Source organism: Musca autumnalis, unplaced genomic scaffold (assembly GCF_047663935.1).
Source record: "Musca autumnalis isolate F117 unplaced genomic scaffold, ASM4766393v1 scaffold_3, whole genome shotgun sequence".
In the NCBI taxonomy this organism is placed as follows: Eukaryota; Metazoa; Arthropoda; class Insecta; order Diptera; family Muscidae; genus Musca; species Musca autumnalis.
In genome coordinates, this window is record NW_027411866.1 from 257987079 (window position 1) to 258013280 (window position 26202).

Below are 26202 nucleotides of genomic sequence, written 5' to 3' on the forward strand. Positions count from 1 at the left end.
CGTCCAGGCAGACCGACAGACGAGCGGACAGGGCTAAATTGTCTGAAACGGAGTTCGTCCAAACATACATACAGTGGTGGCCCATACATTTGCAACAAAATTTCACGTTTTTATACCCACAGCATTTATGCTAACGAGGGTATATACTGTACACTTTCATACGGGCAAAATGAGCCTCATCGAAATAGTGGTTTTAGACCACAAGTATGTTTGGACGAAATGTGTTTCAGACAATTTGGAGTTCACTTAGCCATGTCCGTCCGTCTGTCTGGCTGGCTGGAGCGCACGATAACTCTCGAACCTTTAAGTTTAAGTTCGAAGATGGGTTATATCGGTCCACTCCTTCCGGCACGTTCCCCAAAAAAGTTCGGAAATATTCGGAAAATTTGTCCGCACGATAACTCTTGAAGGAATTAACCGATTTGGTCCATACTTTGCACATCGTGAAATTTCTACCAGACTTAGATGATGTTCCAATATGGACTCAGTCGATCCACTCCTTTGGGTACCTCCCACACAACAACGAATATTAGATGAAATTCGAAGGTGGTGCTTATAGGTCCACTCCTTCCGGTACCTCCCCCACAAAAGTCCGAAAATATTCGCTAAAATGGTACGCGCGATTTATTATTCATTATCATGTTCGATTGACACTAAAAATGTTTGAAAAATCCAACTGCTACTCTATTTAAAAAATCGTCTATATTATCACCTTTGGTCGCTTCCAAACTTCTTTAAAAATCCATTTTATTTTCATCTTTTGCCGCTCCTAAGATAAAAAACACGTTTATTATTCTCCTTGGCCAGTTCTTAAAGATATTTTCAAAATCACGCTTACATTCATTCCTCTTGGCTTATCTGCGTTTATAGGCTTCTGCGGTTGTCCAAAAATTTTTAAAAAATGTCCCTAAGGCTGCTCCTAAAAACTACACTATATTGTCATCTTTGTTTGCTCCTAAAAATATGCAATAACAATCACATTTTCATTTATTTTTATTCTCTTCGGCTGGTCCAAATCCTACTGAAAAACACTTGTTAACCAACATTTGGATCGAACGAAAAAAAAAAAAATAAAACACCAGCAATAAATGAGTTACGTCCTAATATAACACCCTCCCGGAAAATGGACAGATGTGAATATACAATTAGGATAAACATGTGCTGCAGCTAGCCAGCCATTGCTTCATGCTGAAAAGACTGACTAATGAACGAGACAAGCAAGAAAGGCGCGCGTAAGGGAGAAATGTCAAAAATCTATTGATTTTCCGTTTTCACAACTCTCGCTCAGCAGACATTACTCGAATGGATGGATGGACTTGCGCAGTGGTGGACGAAAACAACTACTGTTGGTGTGCATACCAACCAACCATCGAGTCACAATGACGAACGACCCGTAGTTAGTTGTGGCAACCCAAACAGTATTTCAGATAAATTCTACACACGGCAGACAATAGTAAAGGAAAATAAATTTTCCCTAAAAAAGAAAAAAAAAAAAGAAAAACTAAAGAAAATTTACAATATTTTTTGGCTAAAAGTTAAAAAAAATACCGAAGGAACGTTAAGAGGATGTGAATAAAAACAACTTTTTGTGAATAGTTATTAAAAAGCTTAACAATAATCATCAATAAATACGAAAGGAAAAAAGGAAGTTGTAAAACCTTGAATTTCCAAAAAAGTGGGTACATTTTTTCCTACAAGTTGAGTCATACTTACTGCAAAGCAAACATATGTGACATTCAGCAGAGCAAAAGGATAAATACACACACACAGCAGTACCAACCAACGGAGCATTGGAGCGAAATGCAGAAAACTAAAATTTATTTCGACAAAATGACGAATTAAAAAAAAGAAATTGACTCCAAATTTTATTTTCCATAAAATCCAATTCTACGCGAAGAAAAATCCCACAGTGGTTTGTGTGTAAACCAAACACACATACACACAAAAGAGGAATAGAAGAAACATTGGTGGTCGAGGAGCAGCAGCATGGAGGACCTGTTTCTTTTGATAATAAAAGAGTCGACAGGAACAAAGCACAATGCCCTGCGACAAACTGCACAAATTGCCTATGGTAAGACAATGAGGATGATGATGATGATGCTCTTCGATATATCTTTTATTTGATTAATAATCTCACCTCCCTTTTTCTTTTCCACGTTTGATTCCAGACAAATTATATCGTCAACATGGTATACACAGGGATCCATCACATGAACTGCGTTCGGTGTGTTTTACAGCCTTACAAATGGCTTTGGATACCAAACGTCCAAAATTTGTAACAATGGGCCTAAATGGATTGCATGTAAGTGATGTGATGTCTGAGGGCACTTCTATGTGGATATGTGTGTGTATGTGTGTGCGAGTTTGTGAACGAACCTATCAATTGATGATGAACAACAAATGAAGAAAAGCCTCCCAACATAGTTTGAAGTACTTATGCGTGTCCCAAGATCCTTATAGGGTCACATGCATATACAATCTGATATGGGTGTACGGGTGTGTGTGTGTGCGTGGGTGAATGTGTGCATGCCAGTCATTTTTTGTAAAGTACATGGCCGTTCATACATATGTATATTACGATAGGGAGTCATCATCTTCATCATATCGATTCAAGATGTTGTCAGTACGTGACATCCTTACCAAAAAGGTTTTTCTTTAGTTTAGTTTGACATTTTTTTGCCATCCCATTTCTGATATATTAGGGTGTATTTGGGGCAATTGTGTGGTAGTGTTTATTGGTTTTGTGAACTTTCCCATATTTACAAGCATCAAATTATAGGCCTTTCTAACTAACCAGTAGAGATTATGGCAGCTGGAGTGAACTTTGGTTGGTTACACCCAAGGGCAAGACCCGCCACCCCAGTATTGAAAGCGTGCAACAACAATACACAGTGGTCCCACCACTTGTATGAGAAGGTGTGACAATCGATCTGAATTTTTGAGCAGAAGTTCGTAGCGCGTTACGGGGTACAGTCCTGATATTACTATACCACGCCATATTGAGGGTTATATTCGTGGTGAAAATCACACTTACAAAGTATCAATACTCTTGCAACTATGGCCCTGATTTATGGTGCTTTGACGAGTTTAGCTACTTGGGATTAGAAGTAAGAACCAAACTTATGTGTCAAAAATTATGTATTTATGACTCCGTTTTGAATCTCGAACACCACTGTGTGTTGTGTGCATAAAGTCAAGTTTTGCCAAATATTGTTTGATAAATTCTGATTTATCTTCCAGGGCTCATTTAATCGCGGTTGTTGATGAACATCACTGGGTATGCCCGGATGATAAACGATGGCTGTTGTTGATGTAACAGTATTTTGATATGTTTGTATGTCTGTTTTTCTGATTAATCTATGGGCCTATCCCCAGTTCTGGTAATGTGGCTGCTTCTATGGAATGTAACCACAGATCTACTGGAGTCAATTTAGTAGGTTAGATAGGACAGTTGAAAAGCTACAATGTGACGTACGGGCAGATGTTTTGCACGATGTATCGATCCTTGCCCCATAGAAATTCAGACAACTGTACCCGAGCATACTTCAGCGAAAACTTCTGTTGCAGCTGACGCTCCTCAGCTACGATAAATGGGGGATGTTTTCCGACCGAACTCATAGTTGTTTACGACAACCTGCTTGACAAGCTTGTTGATCTAGGTGTTCTCTCTTGTCACATTGGACCTCCCTTTCTAGATCGTGGAGATCCGTCCTGACATGCCTGGAAGAGGGGATACCATTCACGGTATGGTGTTTGAGATGGCTCTCACGGTAACATCCAATCAAGAACTGAGACAAAAACATGTCATTGTGTTGCTGTTGCTGGAAGAATCTTTGCCTCCTCATGTATATCGTCCACTGAATACATGAGGAGGCACCCATTGTATTTCTCAGGCCGGCATTCTTACAGGTTTGACTAATTTGTCCATCTACATTTGTGGATCATACTGGCGCCGTATAGCTTACCACATACCGATCTATCGTGTTATATGTGGTCAACAAGCTTTCCTTATCTGTACCTCAAGTGCTGCCGTCTAGGGACTTGGGGACCTTGTTCCTACTTCTCAGCTTGTCGCAGATAACTGTGTCCTGTGCGGACATGAACATGCTGCCGAATGTGACTCCTAGAATTTTGGGATAGTTTGTGGTTGAAATGAATTATGCTATCGTCGAGCATGACATTCAACTCTGTTGGCCGTAAATTTTGTGAAAAATATGGTAAGATCAGGTAAATAGGAGTTACGGCCTTCCACAAATAACATCAGGAAAGGTACACACGGTGCGCCTTAACTAAATTTAAATGAAAGTTGCTTACACCTGGGACGTTTTTGCGGTGCGCCTTAACTAACTTTTAATGAATACCGCTTACACCTGGGAATTTTTTGTGGATTCTGAAACAGCAATGTTCATAGATGAGAAAAATCCACAAAAAAGAAAAAATAGCTGGAGGGATTTTAAAATAAATCGCGGCCAAAGTTCACATTTTTAGGAGTTTTTTAGATTTTCACGATTTTGCTTGGAAGCGGCAAGTCCTAAGGAAATGAGTCTAAAGGAAATGTTGTACCAGTGAATATCCTCTACAACGTTCTTCTTAGTTCCATTTCGGTAGGACTTGCGGAAGTCCGTCCACTAGATTGTGTTGATGCACTGGCAAAATCTTCGGTGTTCTCATGAACATGAAGTATCTTAAGAATCTTCGTTTCGAATTCGTTCTGATTTCTAATCGATTTTCTAAGGTACGTTTTTGTTTGGTTGTTTACAATTTTTAGTATTTTTTAATATTAAGGCAACATTTAATAGTTGAAACTAGTGTTGGTAGCTTCAAGTTAAACGTGCACATTGTTCTAATCACTAAATGATAACAACAGGAGAAATCATTAGAACGTTTGAAATTATAAACTTTGGGGTGGGGTGGGGTTTGTTGTGTTAATATCAAAGGCGTCAGTACCCAAGAATTTTTTCAGAAAATCAAAATTTTTCTTCGAATTTTTTCAGAATTTCTTTCCGGACCGATTTTCTTAAGGAAATCTAAATTTGCCAGAATTATTTTCCGAATTCGGAACGAATTCTGTGTGAAAATCTGATTCTTTCTCCGAATTTTCCAAGAATTTACCATCGAATTCGGACCGAATTCGTCGCGAAACTCTAATATTTTTTTAGAATTTCATTAGAAAATTCTTTCCGAATTCGGTGACTACGTCCATACAACTTTCTACCGAATTCGGTACGAATTCGGCATTAGAATCGGATTTTTTTCAGAAATTCTGTCCGAATTCGAAAGGAATTCTGAACAAAATATTAGCCACAGTGGTGTAGTGGTATGCAAGCCGCCTTGCACTCAGAAAGTCTGCAGTTCAATCCCTGACCAGAACATCACTCAGCGTAATGTTGGCTAAGATTTCCTGAGTATTTCAGCCATGAACAACTACTCTACAAGTTTTGTCGTAAGAGATGCTCGGTGGTCCCATATCATTGAGCCAATATGAATCGGCGTGCATTCATTGATATGAGAGAAGTCTTCCTTGTTACATCGGGATTGTTGTGGAAACATATGTATTTATGTAGTTAGTGGTCGCAATCAGGACGCCATTGAACAGGGGAGCCTAATTTTAGTCGTCCTGTTGGTGAACAGAGTGCCTATGGTTTTAGCGGTGGATATTTTTATATTCCCCAGATGGAAGAACTGCACTAAGTCAGCATGTAGACTTTTAATCTGTCACATAAGTCATGAACGATGGGACCCGACGCCAAGATCGAACAATCATCCGTATACCTTAGATCTTTATGCCCTCTGGAGGTTGAAGAATTTCAGACAGGCTAAGGTTAAATTACTCCGCAGACATCACCCCTGTTCCACTCTATGGGTCTTTGACTTCTTATTTCTGATTTCCGCAAACGACTGGCGCCCATACATATAGTTGACAAGGTTTCAAACACGGATGGAGGGCCTTCGAAAGGTCAAGAGTTACCTTGACTGTTCTATCGCACGGCCTGTTCTGGTTCAGTCCTTGGTTGGTATATGTGGATATGGCGTATAATGCTGTTGGGCAAGTGGGAATCTCATCATGGGAAGAAGTAGCGTCTAAATAATCTTAGCTCCTAGCGACAGGAGGCACATTGGCCTGTACGATTCGCATCTGCTGTAATCCTGGACTAACTGGACCACACTGCCAACTTTTCAGGCTTCTGGTAAAATTTGTGTGGCTAAGGATAGACTGAGGGCATTTATTAAATGCTCAAATCCGGATTCATCCATTTGCTTTAGCATAACCACTGTAATTCTACATTGTATTATCCTTCTTTCCCGCATTCGAAAGTGATTTAACGGTTGCCCACTATATACTTAAACCTGTACCAAAGTTGCATTGCTTCAGGTGGTCTAGCCATTTTATTAGCATCTTGACTTCAGGAGTAAGTTCCCTAACTCATGGGTTCTCAGGGTTCGTACGACGAAGCTCATCCCGCTCATTTGCTACTCCCGTCGTCTCAGCTGGGAAATTTGGTATGATTTCTAGTATTCGACCAGCAGGGATGCAGCGAACGGTATCCCTGAGGCGGTGATTGGTTAATCTTCTGAACCCTTGCCAATCAGCTTTTCCATGGTTCAGAAAAATACGTCGGTCACAGATTATATAGTCGGGTGGTCTGTTACCGGAGACAATGAAAGGGAGGTAGTCTCAGCAAAGGGAAATGACGGCTTGACAGTGTACTTATCCTCTTATCCTCATAAGAGCTTCTTCGTTCACCGTGCAAAATGTATGGCTATTAATTTGCTGGCCAGCGATGTACCTCCTTGGTTATTGTCTAGGACGGAATTCCAAAGCTCATAATGAGCATTGAAGTCCCTGTTTATTGTCCTTCAAAAGCAAACTAATATCAACCATAAAAGGCAGTGTGCAACTATTCATCGGCTGTATGTACACATTAAGCAACTCTGCTTCGACAATCCCACATATAAGTGCTACCCCCAATTGTTCCATGTATTGGTAAAGCTCAAACGAGTTATACTGGTATGTACGGGACAGACTGGTGCATAAGGAAGGCAAGTTCCATAAAACATTGTAACCATCGCAAAGTTGCATGCTACATGCGTCGGTCACCCTTGGAGCCTGGACCGTAGGGATGTTTCTCCGACTCATAAAATATCTCATAAAATCTAAAATATCACTGACTTTGTTGCAGAGGCAGTTGCAATTGGATTGCGGGAAAGATGCATTCACGGGGCACTGAACAACAACATATCGCTCATTTAATCAAAGAGTGGCATAACTCAAAAAAATGCGATTTCTGTGTTAGCAATTTCTATTTTTTTACAACTTCTACTTTATCTTGTGTCTAATTTTCATGCTGATATCTCTAAAACTCTACAAGTTACAGCTCATTTACTACGAGCTTCGCATAATTCAACACAAGAGTTTTTTGAGTTTATGAAGCACTAAAACAATTCAAATCATGCTTGATCTTGCACAGACATTTAGCACTGATAACTGGCTAGCTGTTTGCAAAATATGGTCCAAGTAGTTATTTTAGTTTTTGTGTAATAATCTTCTTAAGTTGGGAAGTCAAATTCCAATCGCGAACTTAAAACGTGTTTTCCTCGAAACTGGATTTTTTTTGAAATTTGTCACTCTTTAAGTAAATGAGCGATATGTGTTTGTTTGTTATAGTACGTTTATATATAGCCGGATTTAACAAACCGACTGGGTTTCAAATGTCAATTCCATTGCTTATATTTCAAATAAATCCTCATAAAGAAGGTTAACCCTGCAAAAGGCTATAATATAAACATGGTCTTAGTGAAATATTTAGGTCCAATGTTTATAATATGTCTGCTGATGAAAAATATTGCTATCTGAATCGGTCGTACGTGCCTTTTATCTATATAAGACCATAATGATGATGGGGATCGTAATTCCTCTTTGAATATAAACGGCTTAGACCAGTGTTCCTACATCATGTCGCAAATAGTGTGGCATGTACAAATTTAGTTTTGACATTTTTTATTTCCGATATGCTTATCTTCCAGTACAAAATCACACTTTTCTCATTATTACCCTCATTGTATGTCCAATTTGTTTTTCAGAGAATCATTAAAGATGAACGCTTCTATATTGGCCTGGAACCCGAAGATGACTCTGTTTGGTTACCCTCTCAACTGCTGAGAGCTACGTCTGGTATATTACCCACCAACAATAATGAAGACACCGTGGTAAATGTCCTACGGCTATTTTTGGCAATGGCATGCTCTCCGGCCTGCACTCTCAATGGTAGACTGCTAATTGAAATCCTATCGAGATGTGGCGAGTGTTGGGAATTAGGTTCAAGAGCGATTAAGGCAGCTTCGTTGGCAGCAGCATCCCAGTGTTTGAGGACATTTTGCACATTCCTAATTGAAGAGGCCGAAGATGTTAAGAAAACAGCCCCAGCTGGTCTGATGACCCAAACACAGGCTACAGCCGTTTACAACGAAGTAATACCCGTAATGCAATGGCTTTGCAGTCGGCTAGTGGAACCAAATGTCAACAATTCACCCAACAAGAAGGTGGAGAACACTTGTACGCTTTACTTGACCGAGTGTATTTTGACCTTGACCTCATCATTGCCACGCAATGTTTATGCCAATCCACACTTTACATCATTTTTGTGGCAAAAGTTTTGTCCCACATTGGCAGCAGCTTTGGGTTCGCCGGGTCGTGTAAATTTGGATAAGAAATTTACCTACAAGTAGGTGTTTTGACGGATACAATCCGGATGTAATAGTTTTAAATAAATATTTCTTTTTTTTTCAGGGATGCCCTGCACATTATTGAGAATGAGGCAAGAGGTTTCTTTACGGGACCAGGGCTGGACGGTGCCCAGGCCCGTTGTGTTTATCTCACAGGTATTCAATTGTTGCGCATTGCCGGTTCGCATGGTTCATTGAGGCCCATGTTGGAGGCGTTGTTCCATCGCATGCTGTTATTACCTACTCCTCAAAACCGAACTGAGCCCTTGAAGTGTGTCCGTGAGATATTCAAAAGTCCCGAACGTTTAATTGATCTGGCTGTCATTTTGTATGCCGATAAAACAACTCCAACCGGTTGCAGTGATGAAATGGCCCTATTTAGACTGTAAGTAGATGTTGGATTATTTCCATTAGGTTGCGAGGGGAGGATTAACTTGTGTTTTCTTTTTTTGAAGGATGATTGATGCAATGGAAGAGTGTGCCTATGGCACGGGCAGTGGTAATGGTGCTGGATTTGTGGTGGAGGCCAGTCTCCAGGCCAGTGTTGAATGCATGGTGGCCTTGCTGCAAAGTCTGCAGGTATTGTGCACGGGAGAGATTAATGAGACGATTATCAGTGATCAAATTGTCAATGTGGTCAATAGTCGTTATGGCCAGCTGAAAGATGCCGACTATACTGGACCCTTGACTTATCAATCCATGGCCCGTTTGCCGCCCTCCTACCGTGATGCTGTGGTCGAGTTTCGCCAGAGTGTTTATGAGGCTTCGTCGGGATCGGAAAGTGATGGTGACCAACATGTGGAGAATGATGTTGTTTCAAATGGTTCGGGAGACACTGAAGGTCCCGAGGAAGAGGAACATTCCACATCAAGCGATGAAGCTTCCCGTGGAGAACTTAATCGCTGGCCTTACACAAATTTAGAAGTGCCGGTATTTCCTGTACGATCCGATGTTGATGCTGACCGGCAACATGCCCGTGATTTTGCCAAGGCTTTGTGTGTAGACCTGGTGCCGAAGTTGGCCAGGCTTCGTTCATGCATTGAGGTGGACGAGGCTATGCAAGAATTTGCTTCGGCAGTGTGTCAAGAGAATAGCGCAAATATTTCCGATTTTGACTATAACTTTACCATCATCAATGCTGATGGTATTTATCTGGCAATTTACTCCGCCTTGCTGCTCAGCTGGCAGTTAAAAAAGGCTGGCTATTATGCTGACATGCAGAAGGAAATCATGATACCAATGTCGGAGCAACAATTTGTGACATCAGTACAGAACACGGGAGTTTTGGTTTATCTCTCCTCGGCATGGCTCTGTGAACTGTATCAGAGCGTGTTGGTGACAAATCTGTTGGAATCCCTGGATAGGAACGATCAAGATTCACGTTGTGCCTTGATTGATATGCTGTGTGATGCCGGAGGACTGGGTCCCACGCAGATGATGTGCGAATGGCAACGCCTGCAGTCGGCCAATGTCAAATACACCGACGATGAACAGTCCAGTGCTCGACGCGAGGCTGCCAAAAAGCTAAGCAGACGTTTGCTCACCTGTTGCTGGGATTCCATGGTCATGGTCCTCAGCTCCGGTTTGGGGGATTTGCCCAGTTCCAGCTCAAGTAAATTTGTGGCTCTCTCCAAGCGGACATTACGTGTGAAGAGCAAGAGCACAAAGTCCAATGGAGAGGCATTGTATGCCATGTGTTTGGATGGTTTGCATTCGGTAAGTAGAAAGAAGTCGGGTATGACAATGGAGAACAAAACTAATTTGTTTACTCCTGCTCCCTCCGCTGTTTTGTAGGCTGCCACATTAAGCAATAATCTGAATTTGCAACATTTGGCTGGGAAAATCCTGAATTTATTGGCCTCAAATGTTTGCCAGACAACGGGGCCACGTATTTCCGCCAGCCAGGCTATGTCCATGGATGTTGTGCTTAGCGGTGGCCTGAATTTAGGTTCTTATAGTCCAGATTGCTGGCAATCTATATTTGCTGTCTGCCGCCATGTCAGTCAACTGGAACATGAAATGTTTAGCATGCGAAATCCATCGGTTCCGTCATCTTCGCCGAATGCCAATCGTGACATAGAGACGGGAGAGAAGTTACAGTGCAATGGAGGTCAAAATGACAAACTCAATTTGGCCTCAATACCCATTGATGATGATGAAACGTGGTAAGTACAGAAGGGAATATAAGGGAAGAGTTTTATATTGATTGGTCCTCGTGTGTTTTCTCCCCTGCAGCGTTGATGTCTATAGCTTTCTGCAAGCCCCCTTGCAGAGCCCCAACACAAACATCACCTCAATTTTGAAAGTGTATTCGGGTACCAATGAAACAGTGCTGCTAAGTCCCAATGATACCACCAAGGTTCTGTGTGGCCTATCCCATCAGGCAGAGAATTTGTTCAGTGATGCTGCAGAACGTTTGAGTTTACCTTCGCTGTGTCAATTCCTCAAGAATCTGTGTCGGGCCTCCAGGGAACAGCTGTACAAGAATACGGCCACGCGCAAAGGTGGCACCCGTGTTTGGTGGCCAAGCAAGGGATGGCGCAAACACGATTCCCTGCCCATGTCCTTGCTGTTGCATCGCATCGGTGATGTTACCCTGAAGGTGTTTCGCAGTCCCAGGCCTTTGCTACACATTTTAAAGGTGTGGGCCATAACGGGACCCCATCTAATGGACACCGCTTGTCATCGTGATAGGGTGATATCAAAACGAGCCATTGAATATATCCACGATATCGTAACAGCCCTGCTAGTGGAACAATCCGAATTGCCATATTTCCACTTCAATGAGGCTTTGCTGAAGCCATTTGAGAATCTGCTAAGCATGGACAATTGCGATTCAGATGTACAGGATCAAATTGTGGCCTGTCTCTATGAAATTGTAGAGGCTCATCGCACAGAGATACGTTCGGGATGGCGACCACTGTTTGGGACGTTGCGCAATGCACGTTCTCGCATGTTGAGCACCAGTAACATCATCGATATATTCCGGGTATTTTTGGATTCGGACAATACCCTGGTATTTGCCAATGCTGGCTTGGATTGTATTTTGTGTTTGTTATCCTTCTTGGAGGTACCGGGAAGTGGAAACAACAGTGGCAGCAGCAGTAGCGGTAGTAGCAATGGCAACGGCAGCAACAACGGCAACGACAACAATGAGGAAGCCAACTTCAGACCAACAGAATTTCTCCACGAAACCCTACGCTTTTTGGAGCGCTGCTCTTCCATTCTCGGCTTCATGTACAACATGCCCAAGTGTCCGAATTTTCATTCAACCTACAAGATCAAGGGCATCTCCTACACTCACATCATCGATGCCAATATACCCAATTCCATGGAGAACTTCACCTACTTCGGTAATGATTATCTGCAGACCAAAAATGAACAGCACATGATCTCCTATCGATCGCTGCACATTGACAAGGAGAACATCGTGAAGATCGATGAAATGGACAAGCCATCGGGAGTGTTGAAGGTTTGGTTCCTACTGCTGGACGGTCTAACCAATTCCCTCATAGTGTGCCCCTATTCACATCAGGCTCCCATATTGCAAACCATTTTCAAACATTTTAAGAATCTGCTAAGTAATCCAGGCATAGAATTCGGTTTCTATTGCATTAATCACCTGCTCATACCCATGATCCAGGACTGGCTGAGATACATCAACAAGACGGGTACATCTTGGCAGTTGGTGGAGAAGAACTTTAAGCACTGCTGTTGCATGACCACAGATCTGGTGGTGGATTTTATAAAAATGTCAGTGCCCGAAGTGCAGAAACAGGCGTCGAATACCCGCACCAGAGTCACACAAATTGTCCAGCCCAGTGATAACTCATATTCGAAATTGAAATTTGTCACAGAACCATTGGAGGACAGAAATCACACCACGCAAACGGATTTCAACAACTCATCAGCAAATGCAAATGATGAGAATCCTCCTCCCTCAGATACCAAAGAATCCCTGACAAAGGTATCAAACTCTGCAACATTGGCCCTCAAGCAATTGCTGCTCGTGCTCATAGAATGTTCGGCCCAGGTGCAGGAAACGGTGGCCCGGGTAGGTGTATCTTGCCTTAAACATGTCATACTCTCCACAGGAACTCTGTTCAATGAATACCAATGGATGATTGCTTGTTCGGCCATACATAGAGCATGCACCGTGACCATAGCTCCACTGAGGCAACTCTCCTTTGCATTCCATGAGAAGTCCAACAGTTTTTATGGTGACTGTGCCAATGTAAAGGTGGCCGCCAGACGTGACAGCACCGTTGAGGAGTTGACACGCATATATTCCTTGGCTCAGCAGGTCTTTTTGTCCGACAACCAAAGAGAACCAGGCTCAACAAAGCCCAACAGTCATCTGGACAAACATCTGACTGATGATCGCAGCTATTCCTTCCTATTGTATCCGCAAAATAATGGCTTCAACTCGAATTTGGATAATTTTGTAATACGAATACCCTTCAAGACATTGGTGGTGGGCCTATTGGCCAATCAAATGTTACTGCAACTGGTGGCCAAGTTGCTACTCTCTCGTCTGAAATGTGTTCCTCAGGCTGTGTCCACGTGCATTTTTGACAACTACACCACAGCCAGTCAACAGACCTACGACTATGATTTGGACTTTCGCTCAAAAGAAATACTACTACGTTGCTGTCTGCAGTTCCTAACGAGCGCTTTGGAGTTTGACTCACGACCCGGCCTGAAATTCCTAATGCAAAAAGTGGCCAACATTGAGTATGCGGCCAATCTTTACAAACAAATGACCTCGTCCTGGATGATCTACTACATCGCCCTGGTCGATTCCTATCTAAATGACATAGTTATCTACAACTTGGGACCGGAGGATCTCAACTTCATATTGGAATCGTGTTCAAGGCTCAACACCACCAAGGTAAAGAAGAAGGAGAACTTCGTCCGTTATCTATTCTGCCTGCAAGATGCCTGGAATTTGGTTTGCGAGCTGTATCTCAGCAATTCCACTCTACATGACATAGAAAATGGTCGTCTACGAAATTCTGATACGGAACTGAAACATTTGGCATCCGGCGTTGCCAGCAGACCCATCAAATCAATGTGCATTACAATAAATGGCAACTTTGAAAATGGCAACAGCTCAAGTTTCTCCGAGACCACAGACTACTCGCCCAACAAATTCAATCAAGTTGCCGAAGAGGAAAGCATTACCATGACAACGCTGATTAGCGAATTTCAACCGAAAAGTCGCAACAATCCATTCGACACAAATCGGCCACAAAAGCCTGAAACTGAATCAATTTCCCCAGAGATTGAACAGCAAAGGGCCACAAGTATTCTCAAGGATTCAAATTATAAACGAGCTGCACTGGCCCAGCTGGTGGTGGCATCAATGGAATTGTTGCGTTCACTACCGGCCGAAGCTGAGAGCAACTTACGCTTGCTAATGACACCAACAATAAGGGAGGCCTTCCGTCTCGTCCAGTTACAGGGTAATGAACTAAAAGTTAATCAATTTTAGGTTTTGCTTGTTGAGTTTTATTTTGATTTGTAAGTAAGAGTCGTGAGCAGCGTTGACGGGACGTCGTCATCGTCCGCGCTTATATGATATGCTTTTTGATGACAATTGTAAAGAGTTATTGTGCAAGTCCAAGTTCCCCCCACCCCCAAACAAAGTTTTAAACCCCTTAAATTCCTTTTGACAAAAGCCAAAGCTTATTCCCTCCCTCGCTATCTGCCTTCCCGTCCCCTCTTCTATCAAAAGTCATTTGTCATCATCGTCAGTTAATAAAGTAAGAACAAAAGAAAACAAACAAAAACAAAATATCTACTATCTCTGCAATTCCCTCCATATACCCCCACCATATTTTACACACACACACACACGGTGTTACAAGCAAATTTAAACAAAAACAAACATGCATAGATATATAATTTTTAAGTGACAATGTCTTATATGGCTTATTATTTTGGTTTCGAAAAAAGTGAGGTTATGACAAAAACCAGATTAAGATCATTTAGATATGTTTCATAGTTTCCCAAAAGTTCATTCGGTCTTGTGTAACCTTATCCCGCATTATGTGTCCCTTAACATCATGTTCCAATTTTGAAAACATTTTAAAAGGGTTAGAATTTAGTTTCTATTGCATTAATCACCTGCTCATACCCATGATCCTGGACTGCCTGCAATACACTAACAAGACGGGTATATCTTGATATTTGGTGGAAAAATGTTTAGGCATTGCTGTTGCATGACCACAGATTTGGAGGTGGATTTCATAAAAATGTCAATGCCCGAAGTCCAGAAGCAGTCACACAGATTGACCAGCCCAGTGATAACTTGTATTCAAAATTGAAATTTGTCACAGAACCTCATTCCAAACAAAAGCATTTCAAACATTCATCAAATGCAAATAATGAGAATCCTGCTCTCTCCCTTGATCCTGATCTGGTAGTGGATTTCATAAAAATTACTGTGCCTGCAGTCCAGAGGCGTCGAATACATTTCTGGTCCATGTTTGTGGGGGTTTTAGATCGAGTTCCCCACTATTGCAATTTCATAAAATTACTCTAGTATGGAACTCGAACTAAGAACCCCTAGATTCATGAACGACTACAAAGCAACTGACGTTTCGGAAGTCAGCCATATTGTCAAATTTCGTATGTAGCATTGTGACTACAACAATCGTTCTTGGCAAATACAACAATTGTTTTTGTCATATCCGACAAACTTTTTGTCAACTGGACAATATTATTATCTTTTCTGCGACAATTTTATTCTCTTCTCTCGGTATTCGATGCCGTGGTGAAAAAACAAATTTGGTGAGTTTTGCTTTGTATGACAGTATGATTCTCTCTTTGTTTTTTTTTATACCATCAGCATTTAGGCTAGAAAGGGTATATACACTTTGATACGACCAAACAAACATGTGCCTCATCGAAATAAAGGCCTGGGTACATAAGCTGCCTCGCCTGCTTATTTGCTTTCCTTCTTCATTTCTGACATAATAAAAATAAAAGAATAAGAAATAAAAGGGCAACCTAGTTCGAAGTTGGCTCGGCCTTCTTTATTCTTTTATCAGAAGTAAGCAAGGCAAGGAGGAGAGGCAGCTTATGTACCCAGCCCTTAACGGCTTTAGACCCCAAGAATGTTTGGACGAAATTTGTTTCAGGTAATTTGTAGTCGATTTAGCCATGTCCGTGCGTTTGTCTGTGCGCACGATAACTCACGAACGGATCAACCGATTGGGAATGTGAATATTTTGTCCAAACTTATTTTAAGTTCGAAGATGGGCCATCGGTCTACTCCTTCCGGTACCTCCCCCACAAAAGTTAAAAATTGTCCTGTAAAACGTTGTGAACGATAACATCCAAAAGGAGCAATTAATTTGTTCCAAACTTCGCACATCGTATTATTCCTTCAAGATATACATATATATCGGGTTCGAATATATAGTCCATATTGGTCCACTCCTTCGGGTACCTCCCACGCAAAATTCGGATAAAGTGAAGTTTAAGGTCTCCTCCCGGTTCGTTGTGAAATTTGTTTCAGTAGGTTGTCCTTGCGGCTCCCTTTCTTCTTCTTCTTCATCTTCTTCTGTTATCCTTCACTCCCTGTGGAGCATAGGGCCCAACCATTCTTTTGTATCGAACTCTGTTGTGCGACGCTTGATTGACGTCGTTCCATGAATAGTTTGCAGCTTGTAGTTCTGCGTCGATCGACCTTCTCCAAGTTTTAGCTGGCGCACCAACACGTCGGCCTCTTACCTGGGGATTCCACCGAAGCGCTTGACGAGCAATGTTTTCTACAGGTCTTCGTAGCGTGTGGCCTATCCAGCACCATTTCCGTTGACAAACCTCAACGGGAGCTGCAATTTGATTGGCGATGTTCAATAGTTCAGCATTTCGTATTCGGTTCGGCCACCAAATGTTTAAAGTTTGCCGCAGACATTTGTTTGTAAAACTTTGTAGACGGCCGTCTATTGAATTTGTACGTTTCCAGGTTTCGCATCCGTAAAAAAGGACAGATTTCACATTCGAATTATATATGCGAAGTTTGGTGTGTGTTGAGATTTGTCGAGATCTCCAAATAGGCCGAAGCATGCCGAAAGCAGCCTTTGCTTTATTTAATCGAGCGCTGATGTCTTCTTCAGCTCCACCCTTTATCGTTATTTGGCTACCAAGGTAATTGAATGTTTCCACCCATTCGATGTCAACATTGTCAATGCGGATGTGTGGATCCGAGTTCGCTCCATAGCCTCCCGACTTAGTTTTTGAGATGTTGATTTCGAGCCCGACTGAACGCGACTCATTTTTAATGGAGTTGATATTTTCCTGCAGGTGACTAGTTACTCGGCTCAGAAGACATACGTCATCAGCGTACTCCAAGTCTTCCAGGTGTTTAAACGGCGTCCACTGGATTCCACGTCTGCCATTCGCATTACATCATCGATGACAAGAATGAAAAGTATAGGTGACAGAATACATTCTTGTCTTACCCCTGTTTTTACCTCAAAAGGATCTGATAATTTGCCATTGTGAAGAACTCGGCATCTGAAGTCAGTATACATGGCCTTGATTAAATTGAGAATTTTAGATGGTATGTTACGTCGTTCCAGAATATTCCATAGAGAGAGTCGGCTCCCTTTACGAAGTTACAATTTTTTTCTTGTGCAAGTCCATACTTCCTGAGATATTAGCCTAAAAGCTCCAAGAAACCCTGACGGCACCAACCAAAGTGTCAAATCCGCAAGATAATTCTAGCAGGAAGTTTCTGATTGATGCAGACATATATCAGGTTGCAGTCATATATCAGGTGGGAATATGGACTATATCGGTCCACAGCTTCGGCTATCTTCCTAGGAAAAAGTGAAGTTTAAGACCTGTTCTCGCATCGTTTTGTTTCTTGTTTCAGTAGGTTGTTCTAGCGGCCTCATTTACAACGGTACAATTGTTTTCTGGAGTAAGTCAATACTTCCAGAGATAATGGCCCATAGGCTGCAAAACCCTGTGGGACATACTAAAATGGCTATTGTGCAAGATAACTCTAAAACTAATATAATATTTCGAGTCCTTTTTGAAGAAGTTTGGTTACTAAAAATGTTTGGTATATGTCAGTGATTTCGTATAGCGCCACATTACGGTACCTACAGTTTTCAAAGCAACTCTGTTATATACGGCATAATTATTGTGTTTGGTTTTTTCTTTTGTTGTTGTCAGCGGCTGGGGGTATATCTCCGTCAGCCCAGTTGACTGATACTTTCTTAGTTGTTGTAATAATGAGATTCTTGTTTTTATTTGTTTCTCTTTTTTAATTTTTCTTTGGTTTTTGATGGTTGAGTTATACCGGCACAACCTGAGATGTGTTTTGGAAGGAATCTGCCTGGTCGTAATTTGTGTTTTCTTTTCATATTTGTTACGGTTTTTTGTTCCCGTCTTGTCTTTCTTGTCAGTTAAAGCAGCAAAACTTGACCATGTATTGTGTTTATCAATACTCGTAATATTATACGTGACATTTATACGAATGTTATGTGGAAAGTGTATATGAGAATTATATACAATAAAATCAGACATTTCTGTAAGAGGTTTTCCGCACTGACAATAGTTTGGTGTTAATGGTGTTTACAATATTGCGGAAATTCGCAAGTGGTTGGAACAAAAATATATATTGTTCTAACAAAAGCGACAAATATTTTTCTCTGCGTGAGGAGGCACCCTGTTGCCATACTAAGGGCATGAATATGAATATTCTTCAATTATGTGACATTTATACCAAAGTTTTGTGGGCTACTCTTAAGCCGGAAAGTTTACAACAGATTAACCTATCGAGTTATATGTGGTCAACAATGATTCTTTATCTATTGCATGAGCGGCCGACTTTAACTAGCTGTCTAATATTACTCAACGGATCTTGGGGTATTTGTTCTACCGTCGATCTGTACATTCAACGGCATCCTCGCCTCCTCAATCCAAGTGGTAAAGAGTGATACAGTAAATTGAGTTGCGAAAATTTGCAACAAGATTTTTTAGAAGATTTATTACAAAAGTGATTAAGGAAGGTACCAATTGTTTCATGTTTTATCGTGATATTTTTCATGCATGGTCAGAACATTTGCATTTCTAATTTTGATAAAGATTTTCTCTACATAAAGTAGTTTAAAAATAACATAACCTCAACTGATGTGCATAACCTCACTTTTATTGGAAAAGTGCAGTATAGACTGCCAACGTGACTTTGTCACTTTGCAAGCAATTATTGTTTTATTTGTTTTTATTCTGTAACATCGTGTTATTATTCGCGCATAAAGATATTTATATAGTAATACATACAAACACATACATAATTATACATATACATATATACAATAATAATGCATAAATATCAAATACAACTACTACAACAACTATATACAGTACAGTACAGATAACATTTATTGCAAAACAGTAAAAAAAATAACAACAGCAACAACTACTACTGTATACATAAATCATAGCCGCCCATTACCGCCTAAAATTAGACTATTTTTTTAAAATAAAATAAAAAAAAAAAACAACAAATACTATTTATCATGATTATTGTCATTGTCATATTATGATTATCATTACTTACTATTACACCATTTACTACTATTATCGTGGCTTTCAAAAAGCATTTCTTAAATGTGTTTCTGTTAAAAAAATGTGCTTTTTTGGGTACGGGCGTACCCAATGAAAAAGCAAAGAAAATATATACAAATACATAATTATATAAGTACATCATAAACCATACAGAAAATATGTAAAAGTGTACAACCAACTACTCTTACTAATCGTACTCATAATTGTACCTACTACCAACCAACTTTACTACTCACACCAAATTACAATACATAACTGCATACATAAATACATACATTATCGCTTTCATTACAAATTGAGCGCTCTCTATTTTCTTATCGATATCTGCTAATATCTATCTATCTGCCTGCCTCCAATCACATTCAGCATACATACATAACCTACTTACTATCTCAGTATTATACCTACATACATTTGTCATTTTTCCCCAAAAACCTTTGAGTTGATCCCCGTTCCAAAAAAAAAAAACAATCACACAATTTGAACAAAATTAAATGTTCTCAATCTCTGTCCTATTCTTTCTGACTGTTTTGGATGAAATTGGAAAGAATGTCACTCAAAGTAAAAACTCAACAACAACAGCAACAGATATCAGCAATAACCGTTTAACAAAAAAAAGAACAGCAACATTAATTTAATTGCAGCAGCAACAACAACAAAAAAACAATAGCATAGTTCATGATTCAATGCTCGTCGTAGGTGTAAAGATTTCATCCACATGATCATAGGTAGCATTTCTTCAATCATTTACATTGTTCCATTTACAGTGTTCCATTTTCTTGTAATCCATCCACCTCTAGTCATTGTTCGTCCATCATGTAGTGATAATCCGCGGTTTCTATTGCTATAATCCAATCCGGCAATGAGTCTTGAACTTCGCTAGTGTACTAAATTATATAGTATGTATATGTGTGTGTGTGTAATTTAAAGAAATATATGCCAGAGATGGGAAACATTTGATTGAGAGAATGTTATAGAACTGGGCAAAATATGACACACGTATCTTTCCGCACAAGGTATCGGCATTCCCTTTACTTGCGAGCAAGAAAAGAGAGTTTCTTTCTCCGCTCACACATTTCAACCCATTGAAAAACCATGTACTCACACAATGGCACCCCCTAAAGCATGTATCGGCACTAATACAAACGCATTGTTTGCGGACTCACGCATACGACACTCTTTCGCTCTCTCCACAAACAGCGTGTGCGTTAATGCATTGATAAAATTAAAAATCATTGAAACAAGCGACAACAGAACCTTCTTCATTGACTTCTGAACGAAGGCTGAGTGGTGGTTTGTTCTGTTGTTATTCTCATCAAGAGCACGTGTGCCCCTTTTTGCCGGATGCTGCCCTAAAGTACGCAACAGAAAAAATATGACACCGATCCCTACACTTCATCCAACTCATTGGAAAATCATGTACACTAATAATAACAGCTCCTTAAAGTATGCAACAGAAAATATGGTACCGATACCTTCCGTTAGGCAGAAAGAACACATTGATCGTAGTACTATAGGTTCTGAGCTGGTTAAAAACTACGTACAAAAATGAATAAAAGCAAATAATGCTTGTTATTCAAGCTGACTTCAGAATAGACTTCTAAGGATCTCAAATGTCTGGGCTAAAACAAAGTTTCGAGCTGTCTCTTTCATTTGGGCTTTCTATCGACGTTTTGACTAATGTCTTTGGTATGAGGGAGCAACATATGCTGTTAGGTGTATAGTTTTTATACTCTCGACCTTTAGGCTATCGAGGGTATTTACACTTTGATACGACCACCAAAAATGTGCCTCATCGAAATAATGAGCTTTGTTCCAGAATTAAAAAAGTTTTAAAATTTTTACGACTTTTACACATTTTACCCGAAAAACCGTTCCCGTACACAAAAAAGTTGTAAAATGTTCACTTCTCTTTAAACAAAAATGGCGCTGAATGGCGCTCTCTTTAAAAACTTTTTACTGGACAAATTTGACCGTGTAAAAAATAGTAACATGGTTGCCGGCGTTTGATTGGCTGATACGCCGAATTTGACATTTTTCCAGTTTTTTGACGTATTTTTCGTTTCCAAACTATCTCAAAAAACTTTTGTGTGAGAAAAAAAATTTACAGTGTTTTCTCTTTTTTTCGAGTTTTACTATTAAAAAGTACGGGAACGAAGCTATGGTATGTTTGGACGAAATCTCATGTCTGTCTGCCTGTCAAGAAAACTCTCGAACGTATCAACCGATTTGGTTCAAAATTTGACTCTTGATCAAGTTCGAAGATGGGTCATGTCGGTCCAATCCCTCGGGTACCTCCCCACAAAAGTTAACACATTTTCGCAAAAATTATACGAGCGATAACTCGCGAAGGGACAAATCGTTTTGGTCTATACTTTGCACATCGTGACATAGACCCAGACATAGATCAAGTTCGAATATGGACTACAGCGTTCAAATCTTTCGGGTAGTTTAGGCTATGCTCCTGAATCATTTTGATTTTTTTTCCCATCAGTTTTTAGGCTAAAGAAAAAGGGCATATACCACCCTTTTCTACAACAAAAAATATGCCTCATCGAAATAATGGTTTTGGACCCCAAGTATATTTGGATGAAATCTATCTCAGACGATTTGGAGTCGATTTAGCCATGTCCGTCCGTCTGTCTGGTGCGCACGACAACTCTGGAACGACTGAGCCGATTCGTTCCAAATTTTGGCATACGTAATATTTTCTCCAAACTTAGTTTAAGTTCGAAGATGGGCGACAAAAGTTCAATAATTTTCTGTAAAATGGTGTGAACGAAAATTCTCGAAGGGAGTAATTGATTTGGTTTAAAGTTTGGCCATCGTAATATTCCTTCCAGATATAGATCGGGTTCGAATATGGACTATTTCGTTCACTCCTTCAGGCACCTCCCATACAAAATTCGGAAAAAGTAACGTTTAAGAGCTCCTCTCGGATAGTTTTGAAATTTTTTTCAGCAGGTTTACGATGGTACAATTCTTTCGGAGGCAAGTCTGAGGTTATATCTCAGCACAGCTGACTGATACTTTCTTACTTGTTTTTGCAACAAATTGTACTCGGTGCCGAGGTTCAAGTTTTTTCAGGGACAAGTTCATACTTCCTGTTGGCTGGTGCGCAGAACAACATTAGAACAGGGTACTGAGTTGGTCCAAATTTAAATATCGTAATGGGGGTTATCATGAATGAAATATCCCCGAAAGTTTTGTTTTTCCGCCGTTGCAACTTAAAGGAGAAAGTGAAAAAATTCACGGGGAATTGCCGTTCATGATAACCCCCAATATTTCTGCGAGTCCAATCCATTCCATATATGTATAATGTTTACGACAAGCATATCCATGCTTCCGGCCATAATGGTAGAAAAGCTCTGAATTATACGGTGACCAACTGAAATGACGGGTGGGGCGATATCTATCGAATAGAATGTCTCCCAAAATACGATCCACATTCAAAATAGACCACGATATATTGCGTTGAACTTGTACTCGAGGACCACAATGACGGCTAATAGTTTACTACAGATGGACCTACCTGAACCCTATGTGCTACCGGATAGGGACTAGAATACCTTTATTCCTAATCCATGTTTTCGAATACGACCCCACAGATTTTGGGGTAGTTTGCGTCGCAATTGTTCTGTTATCAACCTGGACATTCAACTTTAGTTTAGTACAGACGGACCTACCTGCACCACAAGTGCTCCCGGCTATGGACTAGGAGACCTTATTCCCAATTCTTAGCTTGTTGAAGATATGTAGCTGTAACATTCGCGGACGACTCAAACATATTGTCGAATGTAACCCATAGATCTAGTTGGGGTTGCAATTGTTGAGCCATGGACTGGAATATTTTACCATTACTCCTGTGGAAGAAAGCCGTTAGATCTATTCATTGGGAGTTTAGCCTTTGAGAAATGTCATCCATTATGGATGGTTAAACAGCTCCGGAGACATTACCCATCTTTGGAAAACACCCTGTTTTTCTCTAGGAAACTTCGAAAGTTGTTGCACTAAGCTGCTTATGAAATCTATACTGGTGATCAACAAGTATATATGTTTTTTTAACTCTGAGGAAGAGTTAAGAACCAAGAGTTTTTCCTTCCAGGAACAAAAGAGAAATTGCTCTGCAGGATGGCTTCTGGCTTCAGCACGGATACCGACCATCCTAACTAAAGTTGGTATGAACGGATTGGATGATGGAATCCGATACAGTGATGATTCATTTGCTGTGTTTGGTAGGTTTATGATTGCGCTGAAGGTATTCAAGAAGTTAACGGCTAATTTACATTCAGATGATGGATCCATTTTTTATTTTTAAAGTAGACCCAGCTTAATCATAGATTTGTCGTTTTCAAATTGTAAAAACAACAAGTTTTTTAAAGTTGGGTAGTTAAAATTGATTTACTTTAGGGAAGGGCAGAGAATACTAGTTTCGTCCAAAGCCACTTTGCATTGCAGCAAAGAACTCTTCCCCAATTTTATGACGACTCGAGCACAAGAATAAATGTGACCGACGAATTCGTTTAAATGCGAATTCAACAGAAACATTCAAAAACTCTCGTAGCCGCATATGCAACCAAATTAACTACTCCCACTGTTATGCGTCTCCACAATGGATCCATTATTTATCTGCACCCCATGTGGATTAGCTGTGACATGCGCGAACGACGTGAACATGCTGTCGAATTTGACCCCTAGTGTTTTGGGGTACTTTGTAGTCTGCTACCATCGGCCGTGACATTTAACTCTGCTCTCACCTCTGCGTCCATGTGGTGAACAGAGTGGCCGTAGATTTAGTAGTGGATATTTGCATATTCCACCCGTGCAAAATAGTTGGTAAGATCAGTCAAATAGGAGTTCAGCATTTCTCAAATGACATTTGACGTCAATATCGTACAATCATCGGCATACGTTACGATCTCAATGCCCTCTGGAGGGGTTGGAATACAGAAGAGGTAGAGGTTAAACAGTTCCGGAGATATCACCCAAACTTGGGGAACACGCTGTTTCACTCTACGGGACTTGGACTTCTTGTTCCTGAATTCCACGTACGACTGGCGTACACACATAGGCTGACTTCCGAAACGTCAGTTGCTTTGTATTCGTGCATGAAACTAGGGGTTTTTAGATCGAGTTCCCCACTACTGCAAGAACCCCTAGTTTCATGCACGAATAGAAAGCAACTGACGTTTTGGAAGTCAGCCATATAATTGATTATCGAACGTTCTAAACATGGCCGGAATGTTGCCTGTTCGATATCCTTAAACGGTGTGGAATGCCTGACATTCTGTTCTATCACACGGCTTGCTCTGGTTGAATCCTCGACTAATATGTGTGCGCTGTAGAGTACTAAAGCCTCAAGGGTCTTTGCTAAAGGCGACAAAAGCGAAATCGGCCTGTACGATTCACTTTTGTTCTCATCCTTGCCTGGCTTCTGTAGGGGGATCACCCTGCCCATTTTCCAGACATGGGGAACGATGTGGATGTCTACCGACATGTTTAGAAATTTAGTAAGATACTCCACTCCAATGCCGACCAAGAAGAGGGCACACACAAATGTCAATGTACTCAAAATATTGCCAACTTCTGGCAGTGCATTAGTAAGTTTGTACACGCGCAAGTTGCAAAACAAAAAGAGACCAAAACAAAATCTCGCACTCTCTTTGCGTTCGGGTCGTGTGTGTTTGAATTGCCGAAAAACTTCGTAACCAGCGATAACGTCTGTTCGGCACTGCTCTACTCCCGGCGCATCCAGCTGTTGCAGCATTACCATGGAGACTCCATCAGTGCCCAACGCTTTGGATAATTTATCGTTCCTGATAACATTCGCAACATCACCCATTGTAAATTGTATTACTATTCTCTTCGGCCTTTCGTTCCCGGGGTGTTCAACAGCTTTAGATTAAAATAGCTTGCGCACCTCTTCAGTTCAGTGCAGAGCTCCGAAATACTCGCTCGCTTGAGAGGGAGTACTCGCGCGAGTTCAGTGGTCGGATGTTCAGAGGTGGGTGGTCAGAGGTTCGGAGGAGGGTTATCGGAAGTTTAGGAGAGGGTGGTCGGAGGTTCGTACGATGGTGGTCGGAAGTTCGGCGGAGGTTTTTCGAAACCACCCTCCTCCGAACCTCCGACCACGCTTCTCCGAACTTGAGACCACCCTCCTCCGAAACCCCGACTCCCTCCACCGAACTTCCGAACAAATCGCCTTTTCCACCTTCAGTCCACAGCAACATCAAATCCTGTTCGCCACCACACACACATGAAAACACAAACGGTCAAAAAATAAATAAATTTTTCCTACTCGGTTATACTCTTCAAGTAAACTCGTACACTATTTCGAGTATTTTCACTCCCACTCTTATTTTTAAGCCCCGAGTACTCGCGAGTGCTCCCAAATAAAACAAAAGGGTGGAGAGTCAACTTCTTTTAAAACTCGTACTCTTCGAGAACTCCCACTCGCAAGTACTTTTCACTCGCGAGTAAAAACGAGCAAATCGAACTTTTTGCTCGCACTCTTCGAGTACTCCCACTCGCGAATACTTTTCACTCGCTAGTAAAAACGAGCAAATCGGAGCTCTGGATCAGTGAGAGTAACGTCGCCAAACGTGACTGAGGTCATATCTTTCTTCATTCCAGGGTTCGAGAGTGACTTAACCGTTGCCCACAATTCACTTATTCCGGCTCCAATGTTGCAACTCTTCAGATGATTTAACCACTTGTACCTCTTATACTACTCATCGACCAAACTGTTAACTTCCAGTGTCAGTTCCCTAACTCTGGGGTCCATGGGGTTGACACGACGATGCCCTTAACATCGGGTATTCCACCAGCAGCTTCTGTGTATAGCGAGCGGTTACAACTGTGATGATGTCTCGGAACGTCCTTTCTGCT

The 26202-nt window shown here is 41.0% G+C and overlaps 1 protein-coding gene across 1 annotated transcript; it reads left to right on the forward strand.

Annotated features, from left to right (window-relative positions):
• The first annotated feature begins 1371 nt into the window (after positions 1 to 1371).
• LOC141399410 (brefeldin A-inhibited guanine nucleotide-exchange protein 3) lies at positions 1372 to 19248 on the forward strand. The gene is made up of 7 exons (XM_073978093.1): positions 1372 to 2071; positions 2169 to 2302; positions 8083 to 8723; positions 8789 to 9109; positions 9180 to 10440; positions 10519 to 10889; positions 10960 to 19248. The coding sequence occupies exons 1-7, from the start codon at positions 1987 to 1989 to the stop codon at positions 14216 to 14218; spliced, it is 6072 nt and encodes a 2023-aa protein (XP_073834194.1). The 5' UTR covers positions 1372 to 1986; the 3' UTR covers positions 14219 to 19248.
• The last annotated feature ends 6954 nt before the right edge of the window (positions 19249 to 26202 follow it).